Source organism: Cavia porcellus, unplaced genomic scaffold (genome assembly GCF_034190915.1).
Source record: "Cavia porcellus strain 051 isolate PalLab524CR breed Dunkin Hartley unplaced genomic scaffold, mCavPor4.1 scaffold_1, whole genome shotgun sequence".
In the NCBI taxonomy this organism is placed as follows: Eukaryota; Metazoa; Chordata; class Mammalia; order Rodentia; family Caviidae; genus Cavia; species Cavia porcellus.
Window position 1 is genome coordinate 92,918,625 of NW_026947484.1, and position 16,878 is coordinate 92,935,502.

General features: G+C 35.0%; 1 protein-coding gene across 2 annotated transcripts in view; it reads left to right on the top strand.

Annotated features, from left to right (window-relative positions):
* The window catches only part of Adamtsl1 (ADAMTS like 1), a 927,295-nt gene that overhangs the window by 252,482 nt on the left and 657,935 nt on the right, over positions 1 to 16,878 (top strand). For both annotated transcript variants that reach the window (XM_063251663.1, XM_063251668.1), the window contains exon 2: positions 8,384 to 8,503. In XM_063251663.1, the coding sequence (XP_063107733.1) occupies positions 8,384 to 8,503 (120 nt within the window). The remainder of the gene's footprint in view (positions 1 to 8,383; positions 8,504 to 16,878) is intronic.

Sequence of the window (16,878 nt, forward strand, 5' to 3'; positions counted from 1 at the left end):
CCAAGAATTATGAGGCCCAGCTGAACATTTTGGACCAGCATGTTCCATCTCACTTCTTTTAGCTATAACCTTTTAGCAATTATCTTTACAATCCTTAGAAATGGTAATTAAATTTGGTAAAAGAACAAACACAATACTGAAATATTTTTAAACTGCAAACAGCAGGTATATAAATGTCAGTGGCTTAACTATGGTTATAAGAATGCTTTTTTAAGTACCCCCAGGGATCTTCTTAGGGATCATATTTAGCCTTTCCTTCAGGGAGTATAGGACTGCTAATCAGCTTGCATAGTTGACAGCCATTAGCTGGGGGCCCCTGATGCCACTTTGGATACCATTCTTCCTCCACGCCCAGACAAACCTACTACTGCATGGATGGTGTATTGTGATCAACAAAGTTCCTGTCAAATTATCTTTAGTCACCCGCAACAACCAAAAATATACTCAAAGATAAGCAGATGATTTTCTAAGTGGACCTTTCAAGACTGAAAACAAATTACTCAGTGACACTACCTTCCTTATTTCTATATTTTGCCTGGTCCATTACAGATGTCCCTAGGGGTTTAGGTGAGACAGTGTATGCAGAAGGCAGAGTTACTGATACCTGATAAGCTGATTGAGCCTCTTTAAGGTGGTGACTATGAATTTGGAGACATTTATAAGTGTTATTATTTTGGTACTTATTCTCATTAACCTCCAAAGTACTTCTCTTTCTTCATTTTAGGTAGTTTCTTTAGTGAATTACACACTCATGGTTCTTATGCTTTATACTTAAATTAATTCACTCATTCTAAATCTTAGTACACTAGAATACTCCAGCCAAGAGGGAGCTTATCTGGATTAATGGAAAGGAAATGACTGAGGGTAGATTTGATTTTTTTTCTTCATGGTATTTGAGGCCCTGATAATAGTCTTAACCAGGAATAGGCTGTCAAATATCAAATGTTAGAAACCCATATTTATATATGGGTGAAATTTACTAAAATCAAGCTCAGTTTGCTACAGGATGGCAGGATCTTTAAAGTTAAAAATATCTATATGTACTTTTTTTCAGAACCTAATCATTAGAAAATTTAGTGAACTTTTTAAAATGTCATTGAGCCTGTTCTTATTTTGGGCTTCTTATAACAATATTTTAATTCTTCAGTTCAATTTTCTTCAAACCAGCAGTTACTTATATCTATACACTGGGTCATATATTTTCTTTCCTTTGATCTATGAATCATTTTGAGTTTTAGGATCAGGTAGAAATGACATGGAGTGGCACAATTCGAATTAGGCTTTTTGAGTCTATATGAGTTCCTATCGTTTCATAGTATAACTTAGCAGCGATTCTCAGAACTGAGATTGGAGATTGTTTTGGCTTCATGAAATTTCTATTGAGTCACTTATCCAACAAATATCTGAATGTTCTTCTTGTGCCAGGAATTCATAACCCCGACATCAGTCATTTTGCTACCCACTGGTATTTAAATATAAGTATACATGCAGATAACAGAGTTGCTATTTACTTAAATTGTTTAAATTACTGTTCTAATCCACTGAGGAATTTATTTCATCATTACCTTAATTTTTAGTAAACCATGAACCAAAATATGGACATAAAACCTACCTTATCCTTTTGGTAGGAAAAATAATTTTTAACATTGTGGTTTTCAGTGCTGTACTTTATAAATTATGTTGAAACTTAAATCTTACCCATGGGATATAAGCTTGGCTACCTTTCAGTTTTCGTAGAGAAACTACATGAAGAAAGAAGTACAATAAACTGATAATTTGAGGGCATGTTTGTATGTGTAAGCCTTAATTATTTCTGTAGACCTTCCTCCCTGTAAGTAAATGGCAAACTCTCCTGGAATTATAAGAAAATTATAGCCGAATGAAAATTGTAGCCGTAACCAACTCCTATCGTAAACATTACAATTGGTATAGAAATTATAGCTTTTCTTTATTGGTGGTAGAGATTCCAAATGTGAACCAGTTGATCTGCATTTTACCTTTACAAACTCTAGTCAAGCTCGGAGAACACACTTGTTGCAAGCAGGAAAAGCTGGGAGAACCTTTTTTTAAAATCTTTTCTTACACCAAATACATTAATTGTGAGGTGATGAGTCGGAATCCTAATCAGTATTCTCTGGAGCCACAGAAATCCAGGTCTGTCAGGGGAATGTTTGGTGCCAAGTTATGATAGAAGCGACTGTGAAAGAGAAGACACAAGAGTACATTGTTGAAATAGTTTGATTTCCTGCTTGCAAGCCAAAGCCACGTGCAAAAGATTGCCTTCTATTCTGTGACTTGTGTTTTGTTTCAGTTTTAAGCGACCTTTACTTCCTTTTTCCTTTAATGAGGTAGAAAATCAATAATTATTTAAAGGGCTATGTGAGTTCCTGTATTTACCCACATCCATTTCAAATATCTCTGTATGTATGGTTGATTGCTCAGTCTCATTAAAGAGAATATGCAATACAACAATAAATTGCTTCCATGCCTCCCTGGCTCTAACAGAATCCTACTCTGGAAGCTGGCTGGAACACTCTTGTGTTCTCTAGGAAGTATTTTTGTGTGCCAACAGTCAGAAAGAAGTCACTATTTGAAACACAAAACTAGACTGCAATAGGAGAAGGAATCTTCTTCAGAGGGTACAAATTTAGGCGAATGGCAGTCTTCCTACTCCTGGAGAACAGTGTGTAGGAGTCTTGAAATCCCAGCTACGCAGATAGATGTTTCAGTAAGGATTACATGTTCCTTGACTTGTTTCTGTGGGTGAGTAATGGGGTTTAATCCAGCAGAAACTTGAGTTTTTAAGAGATGCTGTCTCTGGTCTCTAATCCTAACTTAGCCATGCACATAATCCTTTGCTTCTCACATTTCTGTTTCCCCAGCTTCAAAATAACACTACCGAGCCATGAAACCAAATGAATTTCAGTTTTGATGAATTTTTATTATATGCTAACTACCTTTTAACTGGAAGGCGGTTTTAATGTATCATGTATAAACAGGCCATATTTTCCAAACAGAAAGTCAGGATCTGGCCATGGTATTTTTAAAAATCCAAATTTATCCTGGAAATTTTCAAGTTTACTAAAGATGTAATTGAATTGAAGGCTTAGGAGTACATAGTTCAGTGATCCATGGTCTCTGTCTTCTCCAGAAATGAATTGTCAATAATAAAAGTATCTGTTATGCTGATATAAAACGTAGAAAAGCCAGTAAAGGAAGACTAGAGATCAAAGTCAACCTAAATTACATTCTCCTTATCAATATTTCTTTTATTGTAAATGAACCATTAGAGATAGATCTAGCTACTTATTAAATATTGATGTGCTTCAGGGTTTTTAATCTTGCTCTTAGGTCTTCTAGTTCATTCATGACAAGAGCTGCCTGCTCCTTGGATGATGCCAGTGCCCAATCTCTTTCCCACATGCCACGTTTCTCTTTCTCCACCCACACATTTCTGACTCCACTTCTCAGGAGTTAAACTCATCATCTAATCCACATGTTTGTCCCTCCTGTACTTTTATTATTTTTTAATGTGCCACTATCTACACTGTTCTGCTGCTCATATCTAAGCAAAAAATACAGACATAACTTGGGAGTTGTGGTCTGCATTCAATTGCACTAAATCTTACAATCCCGTCGTTCCTCACCAGCCCTTATGTATACACAAGTTCTTTTCTGATTAATTGCAATAAGTTAAAAACCTTATCTCTGGGTTTACCAACTGCCAGCCACAAAAATAATCTGCTAATATACAGGCCCAAACAAGAATCTGACTGCTTAAGTCTCTCGGGCACCATGATTCATGTTCTGGCTCAGTTCCCACTACTTGCCTTCATGCACCCCACATTTTTGCCATTCTAGCCTACTTAAAATACTCCAAACAAAACAAGATGTCTCCATGTTTCTGTCAAGGTTTTCCCCTCTTTCTTACCCTATTCCAGTGGGTAATTTCCCACTCTTCTTTAAAGCTACTATAGAATCTTTTATATTCTTTCCTAGGTGAATTAATAATTTAGCTCTTATAATTTGTTGACACATAGGGTCAACTTGAAAAGTCTAGAAGCTTAACTAAGAAACTCAGCATTACTACATCCTAGGCATAGAGAAATCCTCTCACCACTCTAGGATATTGTTCATTTTGTCAGTCTGCAAGTAACTAAGTAACTCAGCAGGAGGCCAGAGACCTCACTTTGTAAACATCCTGAGCCTGTGGAAGAGTAGGGCCTAGGGCGCAGAGAGGTGTGAGTGCTACACTCACTCACCCAAGGGTAGGCAGCCTGCATACAACATAAGGGAGGGAAAAAGATGTGCTTTCTCTCTCATTTTGCTTTTGTTGTCTTCTTCTGCCTTGAACTGTTGCCTCTCACCAGGCCATAGAGTCGACTGATTACAGACTGAAACCTCCACAAACTGTGTGCTGAATAAACCTTTCCTTCCTTAATTTGGGGGGTTGGATATTTTGTCTCAGCAACAAGAGAAAAATAACCAAGATTGCTCTGAATTCTCATTTCTCTCTCTCTCTCTCTCTCTCTCTCTCTCTCTCTCTCTCTCTCTCTCTCTCTCTCTCTCATTTGGTACCAGTGATTGAATTCATGACCTTGCACTTACCAAGCAAGTGCTTGAACTGTTGAACTAAATCCCCAGCCTGCTCTGAATTCTTGTAGCCATTTGAATTCATATACAATTTCTCATTGTAATAAGTAGAATAGGTTAACTGCAATGATACATTGTCCCTAAAATGGATAATGCTCCAAAAACAGTAGATCTTTACTTCTTGACCACTTAGTCTTAAGTAAATGGATAGGTCCTGGAATGGCCCTCCTGCATGCTCTCATTCAGAAATCAAGGCTAATGGCGGCTTTGCCAGCTTTAATGACTAAAACTGTAATTTCTCTGAGCCTACTTCCTTCTCAAGTAGACCTGTGTCAAAAGCATGAGGAGGGCATGTAGATTTTCATGAACCAGGCCTACAGGTAGTACACATTACTTCTATCAGCTAAAACTCAGTTTCAACTACCTTAAATGCATAGAAAGCTTGGAAATATTATGTAGATGTATGGTCAAGATGAGAAGTTGGTAGCATTGGGATCAGTTAGCAGTCTGTCACATTCATGTTGAGTATTAGAGTGACTGTGTCTGAAAAGGAAAAATATGTTCTACAGTATAGCCTTACAGGGCAGCCCTTGGCATCTGGTAGGATTTATATAAGTGTGTGTACATGTGAATGAATAAAAGCATGAAGTGATAAGAGTACTACTTTGAATTTCTCCATTGTTGGTGGGCCTGGAAAGTGATACAACCACTATGGAAATCAGTATGGTGATGTCTCAAAAAATTAACAGTAGAAATTCCATTTGACCAACTTATTTTGCTTCTAGGAATTTTCTTAAAAGAGTTAAGTGGTGTTTGCATATTCATGTTTACAGCAGCGCAATTCATAATGGCTAAATTTTGGAAACTGTCTATATCTCCATCAATAGATGAATGGATAAAAAAGAGGTATTTATACACAATGGAGTACTACTTTGCCATAAAAGGAGAAATGAGTCATTTTGAGGAAAATGAATGCATCTGGGACCATACTGTTATGTGAACTAACTCAGACACATAAGCTTAAATATCACATGACCTTATATGAAAGTCTTTATATGTACATGAATATAGTATAGAAGACAGACAATAAAAAAAAAAGGAAAAAAGGTATTATAATCCAGAGTAGGCAAAGTATCTAGAAGTGTACCTTGGTTTAATACAATTGTTTCACATATTTTATATATTCTCTGGTACTTGTCTGGTTTTCAATCTGTAAATATTATAATTTATAAGGCCTTATATATAAATGAATCTGATGATGGAGGGTGGTGGGATGGAGGGGGAAAGAAAGGAATTCAAATGTGTTATGTGGATATACCAATCCCCCACAGTGAACATAATCACTCTTCACTGTTTTTTAGATGTATTAATAAAATTAATTAATAACATTAGATGTACTAATAAAAGTTATTTACTAATTAATAAATTTAGATGTACTAATAAAAAGCAATATTCTATGTACTATGAAAGTAAAAAAAAAAAAAAATGAGCCCAGAATAGAAAATTTGTGTTTTTACCCTTACATTTCTCCTTTAGTCTAACAATGTTTCTAAAACACACAAAAGTAAGCATTAGTCATGGTTGATGGATCTTCAAAACTAATACTGTTGACCTAATTAATTTAGGCATTTTAAATTGCTTAATTAGTTGCAAAGTTCATGGATAGCAATTAAATTGAAAACAGATATACACAAGACATTTATGTGAGAAATGGCAATAATTGCTTCATGCAACTTGTATATTCTTATCTATTCTTAGAATTAAATTGAATTTTTAGTTTAATATCTTCTGTGTTAATATAACATAAAAGTACTTAATGGGTTGAGCATCTTGGTTATAATTATGAAACGTCAAATTTCTTAGGAAATACAAACATGTAGACATCTTCCTTAAATACATAGTTCTGACTGAAAATTACAATATAACAAAATGCACAGCATGTTTGCTGATTATCATTTATAGTTTTAAATATTATCAAGTATCCAGGATCTATATCTGATATTTCATTGTCTTTTTATAATATGAGAATTATTTTTGTCTATGTCTTCAGTCTCTTGATTAATGGTTCTACAGGCACAAATTTTCCAGCAGTGGTGGTCAAGTCCTTGTTGGACCTTGAATTTCTCTGACTTACTCCTCCACCACATATCTAACTTCGCTGTCAGCCTAGAGAAATCTGTTTTTAAAGTTGCATCTAATTACATTACGTTTACCCAGATAAGCCAAGATACCAACCCTTTCTTTGGGTTAAATTTAGGAACCTTAGTGATACTTGTCATATAAAGTCACTTTTGCCATATAAAGCAGGGTATTCACAGGCATGACACCAGGGATGGAAGCTCTTGGGGTGAAGATTCTCTCTGCCACAGTGAAACTATACTGTATAACACATAAAATATCCCACATAAATATGGGCAATTATACTCCTTTCCAAAAGATTTAGGGGATAAAATAATTCTTACTTATTATTAAAACTATTGCAGACATTGAAGAAGGTATAAATTAATATAAATATTCACACATTCATGATTGACAAAGTATAAAATTCAAAATATATAGAGTAAAAACGTGGAACCCTATGATTGGCATACATTGTTTATCTCAGATATTACAAACATGGTTAAAGAGCTTCATGAATGTTAAAAACCTGGACTTATTCAGGTATGATGACTGTAATCCCAGCACTGGAGCCTAAAGCAAGAAGATTATGAATTCAAGGTTAGCCTGGGCCACAAAGAGTTCAGGGTCAGATTGTAGAACAAGATCCTGTCTCAAAAAAAAGTTTTTTAAAAAGAATTTACCTGTTATTTGAGGAGAATGGGCTTTTGATAATAAAAATGGGTGTATCTGCTGAATGCTTACTTTGTACAGTGCACTGCATTACTAAGCTTTGTGTACACACACACACACACACACACACACACACACACACATCTGTCTTCTCAGCAATGCAGCAGTATTGAAATCATTCCTGCCTCAAATTAAGTGAGCATAGAGGTAGTGGAAGGTCCAGGTGGGTTGCCTACTCCTTAAATTTATAGGAATCAGTTAACAATTTGTCCCTCGCCAGGAAAGGATGGAGCAGTTCAACAGTGTAATGATGGAATAAAAAGATAAGGGTTTTAGAGTTGATCTGTATTTGAATGCTGATTTCAACACTTGGAAAATTCCTCAGGCCCTTTGTGTCTCTAGTTCCTAATTTGTAAAGTATAGCTGATAACAGACTCCTCATGGGACTGTGGCAAGATAATATGTGTGAAGAGCCCAGTATGTGATAAGCTCTAGATAAATGTTCTCCAATACCTTCTTCCTAGTGCAGCTAACATGTATTTGATTCTAACATACTTGAATAACTCAGGAAGTCAGTTCTGGGATCAAGCCAACCTCTAGTTGGTTGTCATTTAACAGACTTTGAGCCCCACCTTGGTGATCAGATCTGTTGGATGGATCCCTGTGGGTCCAAGTCCATATGTGGTACACATATATGGATCATTTGGTAAGGTTGTCACAAGATAACCTATAATCAGTGACTGTCAACATCATGTGTACACTAGGCAGTTAAGAGGTGCCAATTTAGCAGGGGACTTTCTTGGCATTCGTCAGAGGAGCCACATGCCAGAATGTTCTAGTGGCTCTTGAATTAAAGTATTTATGTGCATTGTTTTTGATGGCTCTAATCAGACTTGAAATTAATCCAAGACATTTCTGTAACTCAAAGATGTTAATCCCTCACTGTCCTCTCCCTCCAGGCTAAGTCTGAAGACTTAACTCAGCTACCTTATCTCTCTAGGTATGTGGAGACCAAAGCCAAGGGGCTGTTTTCCTGAGAGAATTTACACTGATTCGAAGAGAGAGCCTTCATGAAGATTTTCTGTCTGACCTCTTGAATAATCATAAAACTGAAGACTCGGTACAGTGTCTCTTCTCTTTATTCATTGAAACACAGAGGTTCAGTGGCTGATTCTGACTTGTTGAGGTGGTGGTTGATTTTCACAGATCTGAAAGGTTTTAGTGGAGTTTTCTCATATCCTTGAGAACAGGGTGAGGCAAAAGGGTAGGGTGGGGACAGCATATGAGACAACTTCTAGAGTTCCTGGTTCTGACAGATTTAAAGTATTTTACTCTAATGTTGAAGTTTCGGGAAGCATGTGGAGAATTCACTTTAAAACACCTGATGTGTTTCCAGTGAGTATAAACAAGAAATGGTGAGAATTTAAATTAGTGAACAAAAAAGGAGATTTATATGTAAAACTGAGATTGTTTTACAGGTCAATAGAAATTCCACTATCGTCTATTTATAGTTTCTTTGTGGATATTTTTACTTCAAAGTGTTAGTCATATTTATTTTTGTGCAAGTTTGTTTCTCTGATGATGGTTTTGAGAAAGGAAGAAAGCAAATGAACTCTTAAATGAAAACAAATAGTATAGTTGACTGACAGTATCAAGATACACACCCCTCTCTTCCTGCAAATCAAACTGTGATCTGTAATTGGTACTTCATTATGAGACTTGGATTGGTGATTTTTGAACAGTCTAATGTGGCTCATATGGCAATAACTTTGTGCTCAAAACTATTCACATGGTGTACACAAGCCAGTGGGATTCTTGTTCAATCATAAAATAGTAGAATCACAAGAAAAACAATGCCTTAGAAGCATCAAAGCAAGCATGTGATTTTGTGTCTACCTCTTCTCCTGTTTTCTTACTGTTTTCTCTCAAAAGGGTGTTTTTGTATAGTTATGTCATATTCTTCTCTGCTAGCCAATAAGTAAATTGGTCATTCAGTTGCTATTCACAAGCCACTCCTTATTGGTTTTGTCCTTTATGCCTTCTCTAAGATGGGCATGCATATTTTTCTAAAGCTTGTAGTCCAGGATGGACAGAAACACTGGCAAAATTCCCCACAGGTATGATATAATTTTCATATAATGCATGTATAATTGTTTTACTTCATTGAGCTATGAAAATTCAGAACTTACTTTAATACTCTTGTTATTTGCCCAAAGCTTTCTTTGTGACCTACTATGGTACATATACTTTGCTACCTAAATTGTTTTTGTTTCTCCTGGTGAACAATATCGTGGCAGTTATATTTTAATTTTGTCCCATTTGCTGTTATACAAAGTGTGAAATATGTTAGCTAACATTGGATTTGGTTTTTGCAAAGTCCTGGCAAGTGCTGCTTGTGGATGCTACATGAAACTTCATAAGCAACTCTAATTATTACATCATTTATACAATAAAGGAAATTAAGTCATACAAACAAATTATAAACATGACAGAATTAGTCACAGTAGTTACATCCACTAGAAACAGTTGCTGTCACTGGCACAAACATTCTCATTTTATACAATTACACACCAGAAGAAAACTTTTCATACTATTAAATCCACTCATTTCTACTGAGTTCACAAGTAAATCAGTGTGGAAACATTTTTCTTAAGGAGGAAATGCCTACCTGCACAAGTAATTAAAACTACGGTTGTGCAATAGAAGGTGAGGGAGAAGATCAAAATTTCCTAAATACCGGAAGGTAATGTAGCCTCCTCATGAATTTGTGAAATTCTTATGATTTCTGTGGGGGATGGCCGATAACATGCAAAATTTTATAAAAGTATAACTTCATCTTCTAGGTAGACATGAAGAAGAGGAATCACCATAATCTCTGTGTTTCTTCTAGAGCAAGAGTTCAAACATTCTTTTCATGCCCTTGTTTTTAAGTTTCCATCCATAGTGAGGAGCCACTTCAGTGGAAAAGGAGAATCACAAAAACCACTTGGCAAAGGCAGGTGGCCAAGATAGAAAGAAATAATTGAGGAACATACTCTGAACAATTCTATATGCTTTCCAGTTCATCCCACCTAGTACCCCAAAGACATTTTTTTTTGTCTTTTTCATTTTTATCGGTACCAGGGTTCGAACTCACGACTGCCTGCTTGCAAGGCAGGTGCTTATGCTGCTGAGCTAAATCCCCAGCCCCCCCAAAGACATTTATACCCATATGTCGCCACCTCTGCCTCTCCTTCTTGGGACAGGGTTCATATGTTGATTTTCACCTCAGTAGCATCTGGCCCAGCAGTTGTGTGTGATATGTGCTAAACTGAGCCAAGAGTTTGTGGACAGAGAAAATCCACCAAGCCTATTTTCTATCACTCTGCTGCTGTTCTCTTTGTATGGTGAAAATGTTGTAAGAATTCTACCACAAAATATGCAGGAAGGGTGACTTGTGAATGTGAAAATCTTTCTAAATATGAAACATTTTTGTTAAAATAGCATGAATTTCAGTTTTTAGTGAGTTGATAAAAGAACATTTCAAGTTATCTGTCATGATAGCATTTCAAGTCAATATACAGTTTTATCAAAAAATAATGTGAATTCACTGTTTACCAACTGGAAATCCATAGTTTTGAAAGTTACAGATTTATCCTAATACATAGAAAATTTATACAACAGGACCATTAACTATATGATGTACTTTGTTACACTTCTGAATAACATTATTGCTATTTTTTTCAGAAGATAGTTTTTATTTAAATTTAATTGAAAATTTTCTTCTCTCATACCCTTTCTTCATTAAATATTTTTAGAAAAACAATCTTTCAAAATTTCAAATAAGTTTTGAAAACTGGAAAAGTCTGATTTACCTTCTTTATAGAACTTTTTCACTTCAAGTTTAATTTAGTTTGATCATAAATGGAATTTTGGCCTTAAAGTGACACTCCTTCAATTTCTCCTCAACCAGGGCTGCTAGCTAGATTTCTCTCAGTAGGCTGATTTGGTTCACTGAACTCTGAGAAGCAGTCTAAGCTAGTCATTTGTCTAAAAGGCCCAGCAGGCAACTTTATTTCTAATCATTGCCTGAAACTCTTGCTTGTATGCACTTTGCATTGTTTGCAGAGAAGAAATAGGCTGTTTTCAAAGCCCGTTATGCATTATTGGAATAGTCAAAAAACAGAGCATGTTGGTTGGCTTTGGCTGTCAGCTAGATACAACATCAGGATAATAATTAGCATGCAATTCATTATAGAATGGGATATTCTTCAGTATGTAATAAGTGCAAACCTCAAGTGCCGATAGAGTAGCTCTTAAATTGGATATTTTGAATTCTATTAAATACTGATAGAACAGAAAAATTGTTAACGTATTTATACCAGGAAAACTGTTCCTTTGAATTACTGGTAAAACAAAAGTGTCTTTTATGGAATAAGATGAATTTTGGTAGAGGGTATCTTCAAAAATGTCTGTAAATGGATAGTTTTTTTTTTTTTTTCTAGAGAAAGTCATTAACTGACACATGCTCAGCTGAAACTAAAAACTATAATCTCTTAAAAATGGTTCAACTTAAATTATTTTTTTCTCCCTCATATCCAGGGTAGAGAACTACTGTGTGGTGGAGAATAGTATTTCTACATACTGAAATATTATTTCAAGGAACACATATGTAAAATGCTCTAAAACTAGGGGCTGGGAATTTAGCTCAGCGGCATAAGTGTCTGCCTTGTAAGCAGGCAGTTGTGAGTTCGATTCCTGGTACTGATAAAAAGGAAAAAAGACCAAAAAAAAAATGCTCTAAAACTATTTCTGGGTGTCCTTTGGGTGCTCAACAAACTCTTCCCCCACCTCAACAAGGGAAAGGAAATGTAATTTAACTGTAATACCTGAAGATAATAGCTTAATTTTCTTAAATATATTTAAGAAAATACATGAGTGCTATGCTAGAATATTTAGTAGACCTGAATGCAGGGAAGGTAGTTGCATGTCAAAAGCATTTAAGTTACTGAAGAGCAATGTGTGATGCTTTTGACAGCTTCCAAGCTGAATTCATTCACTGCATTCCTGACAGAGTTGTCTTTTTCCAAAACAAAAGCTTGCATAAGTATTATCCTTATGGATTAGAGACAACTAACATTTTGTTGCAAATGTACAAATACTCAAAGTGTCTATTGATTCATAATCCATAGACTAGTAGTTAACCACAATTTTAAAATTTTTATTAGTACACATTTAGAGTACATAATAATTACATTCATCATGGAAAACTGGTACATATACATAATTCATCATAATTTATTTTATGTCCCCTTTCTTTAACCATCCTCCCCCAACCATAGTTTGTTAATTGATTTTGACCAAAAGAAAAAAGTACGTTGAAAGGGCCAAATGTTTTCAATGTAGAAGTATCTTCCGATTCAATTTTTGGTTTCATGATTCTTGGGGAAATATGTAGAGGCAAAATGATTACATCTGGTTCACTTCATACTTGGTATGTTGTGTTATACATGACTTCATAAAGAAAAAAATCAGAACACCTTGCAGTGTATGAAAATATGTATCACCCTATGAGTTTAAAAATTACTATTCTCTCCATAGACTTGCATGGTTTACCTAATGTGTTATGAGGCTAAGAGTCATGATATACTTTTATCTATATTTTTAAACTCTGTATATGAATATATTATATAACTTCATATTTTATAGAGACTTTGTATCCTACACTAATACTTTACATCATTTCTGTGTTTGTATAGGAAGACACAAGCAGCTGAAGAAGACCAAATTATATAAGGTACCTTGCTAAAGGAATTATATATATGCCTTAGAACAACCTAAGGAAGGCAGGAACTTCATTTTGCAATAGTAATAACCATTAGAAAATGAAATTTTAGAAAGCTACCACTAATAGTAGTAGCAGAGCTATAAGAATTTAGATCTGTAAGAGACACAGATCTCAAATGAAAAGGTGTATGTCAATTCAGACCCTGTTAGTCACTTGACTACAAATGAAACCAATGAAACCAATCATTAATTCTGGGTAAGAAAAGCAAAATGGGTTTAAATAAGAGAATGAAAAATAAGAGGAGAAGAAGAAAACAAAAATCACACGTCTTTGAAATAGCAGATCTTATTTACCACTTTTCATTTTTAAAATCATAAATGGCTGATTATTTAGCAACCACAGCAGTCGTCTTCCTTTTAGAAACTGAAGAAGATTATCTTCTCCTTTAATAAGCAACCTCTGATTGCCTAGGAGAACATGGATGATTAAGTGTGATGCACACATGAGACCTTTCTCTGTGCTATGTCAATCAGATTTCTGTGTTAGGGCATCTATTTATTTTGCCAAGAATATACTATTAACCTTATCAAAATTTATCTGAAGAAACACATATTTTTACTGAAGGATCAAGATATTAAATAAAGAAGTACAGGATATCATGAATCGCAGTCTTAGTATCAGAAGGATGGCAGCTTCCCTACATGTTAATCACTTATCCAATATAGTCCAAATACATTTACCTGTATTAACATAGGTCAATTTCAAAAAATTTAATGCTGAGGGGAAAATGATACCATCTTATGATATGATAGCATTTGCATACACTTTAATGTCCCATAAATCTTTAATATTTATTAGTTAGGGAAAATTTTCACACCATAATAAAAAAGAATGGCTTATTAGCAGGAGGCATGCATGGCTAATATGTATTATATGGACGCTCAATTTTTCTACTCATGGATATTTACAAATTGAAACAACATTCTTAGCATTTCATATCCATCAGATTAAAAAAAAACTCTCACAACTTGACAAAAGCAAGAGTCACCCTTAATCTCAGCCTTGCACCACCAGTCAATCACACGCTCCAGATCTGGTCACTTTGTAAAAGTCCTTTGACCATACAAAGCTTTGGGGAAACATTTAGACACAGCTATAACATAGCATTTTATTCTATGAATTGGCATGTTATTCGTCCATTTGCCTTCTGATGGCTAGGTATAATTTTCTTCCAATTTTAGTCTATTACATTCAGTACTTTAGTGAATGTTTCTGTGTTTCTTGAGGATATATTCCTAAAATTAAATTGTTGGTATTGAAGACTTAACTATACACACCTTTGTGGACATCCCACGTTGCTCCATAAAGTGGTTGTATCAATTTATACTCCCACTAGCAATATAGGAGCATTTCTTACACCTTAACTCCTCTGAGATTAAGGGTGCTGGGATTAAGGTTGGATGGTTGCTGGATAAATCCACTGTGATTGGCAATACCCTAATCCTAGTAGACCAGATACAGTGTAAGGGACAGAAAGAGGCTTGTCTGGCTTGCTTTTGCTGTCCTTGCCATCGACTCCTCTGGGTAGCCCTTTGTCATGTGCTATCCTGGCTTGGAACCAGAGATCATGGCCTGAAACCTCTACAAACTGAGCTAAGTAAATAAGCACCCCTTTAATTTTGGGTGTCAGGTATTTTGTCGCGGGGAAAAAAGTAAGACACCATAGAAGCAGTTAAAATAGATTTACATCTATTAATGTAGGCCAATTTCAAAAGTATAATGCTGAGAGGGAAATGATGCCATTTTATAATATGATGACATATATATCCATTTTAATGTCCCATAAATCTTCAGTAGTTACTATTTAGGGGAAATTCTGTCATATAATAATAGAGTGGGTAAAATATGCTCCAGTGCTGAATTGCTGGCTGTTCTCTAGACAGGCAGGAAGAAAGGGGAACTGAACTGGAGCATTGTGTGTGACAGACTTTAACCATATTTAAAATATTTTATATTTAAAGAATCATATGGTAAATGTTAGTACTTGTTTAAATGGCTAGCGAACACAAAGACTTCCTTTATTATCACATCTTTTATAATTGAAATAATTTCTCATAATATATAATATTCAGAATGATATCTAACAAGCAGCACAAAATAAATACTGTGCTTATTAGCAGTGATAGAAGTGGAACGTCACTGAAATATCACATGATAAAGCTCATCTTAAAAATGAAATATATGCATGATTCACATCTTTGCATTAAGACATAATTACGGAATAGAGAAAGGGATAACAGAAGAACAGAGGATCCTGGGTTCTCCTATCAGTTCATGAACTGTGACTTCTGTAAATAATGTCAGGATGATGAATCTCAGTATTTACTGAGAGAGACTATCTTTTATACTTGACCTTTTGAATTAACTGCAAACCATTATCCTTTAAGGAAGAAAAATTTTTTCCTTTATCATGTTCTAATTTCCTCATAGCTTATATAGTCCGTATCTATGATTTATGAGATGTCTACCATTTGCTTTACTTGTGTCATTTTTTCTGAACAAAAATAAATATCAAGATTAATTATTAAAAAGACACTGGAGGTAATAAAATGTGAAGCATTAAAACTACCAATGCTAATGCAAGCAGATTTTTATGATCAGACACTTTCTCAAATGTAGAACAAAATTAACATCAGTTAGAAATATATAATGTGTGAATTTTATGACTCCTTTTTGAACACATTTTCATGTCTTATTTTGTGAGAGTCTCTCCAAAGGACTTTATTAATTCTAAAAGCTTAATATTAAATAAATCCCTGCTAGGTGTGAATTCCAACTTTTCCCCTTTAAGTTAGGTTTCCTTTTCTTGAATGAATCCCCACTTATATTCATTCTTAAAGAAACTAGCACACTGAAATGAACTTTACATTTGTAAGTCTAAGGAGGTAAATATTACCTGTTTTATACCGGAACTGTACTAAAAAGCACATGCAAAATATAGATACTGTGATTTAAATTATAATTCAGGATATCAGATGGAGCACAAGGAATAATTCATTGCTTCTGTGTAATAAATGTCCTTGATACAAAAAACTAAGTTAGCATATGAAAAGACAAATATATTTCAAAGGAGTTTGTCAGTTGTTTAAAAGGTAATGTTAAAAGCCAGACTTGGTGGCAAAGGCCTGTAACTCCAGCACTTGGGAGATTGAGGTGAGAGGATCACAGGATTGTAGTGAGTTCAAGGCCAACCTGTACTACACCAAGAGGCACTGTCAATAAAACAAAACAAAGGTAATGTTAAAACTTACAACCTGTGTGATGAGTTTAAACCTGTCTGCCACGTGTAGAGGCACTGTGCATTGGTGGTTGGAGGCAGGTGGATAGGAGTGGTTGGTGACTCTAGTGGTCGTATAAGGTCATGTGGCACTTGGGTATGCAAAGAGATGCTACAATAGAACTGTAGGCATCAGGAAGCCTACTGGAACAGTGTGACAAAGGGCCAGGCTTCTGTCATCTGAATTTAAGAAAACATGAGAAGATATTTAAGGTTGTGCACAATAGCAAAAATCTCTTTGGAAAAGCATATCCTCTTAGGTTTATTTTTAATCTTCTAATATCTATAGGCATGATTTTTTTGTTTGTTTTCCTAGAGTAATTGCTATTTCAGGCCTTTAATATGAGATTGTAACTGGTTTGGCCAATGAAATAAAACACTAATAGCACAA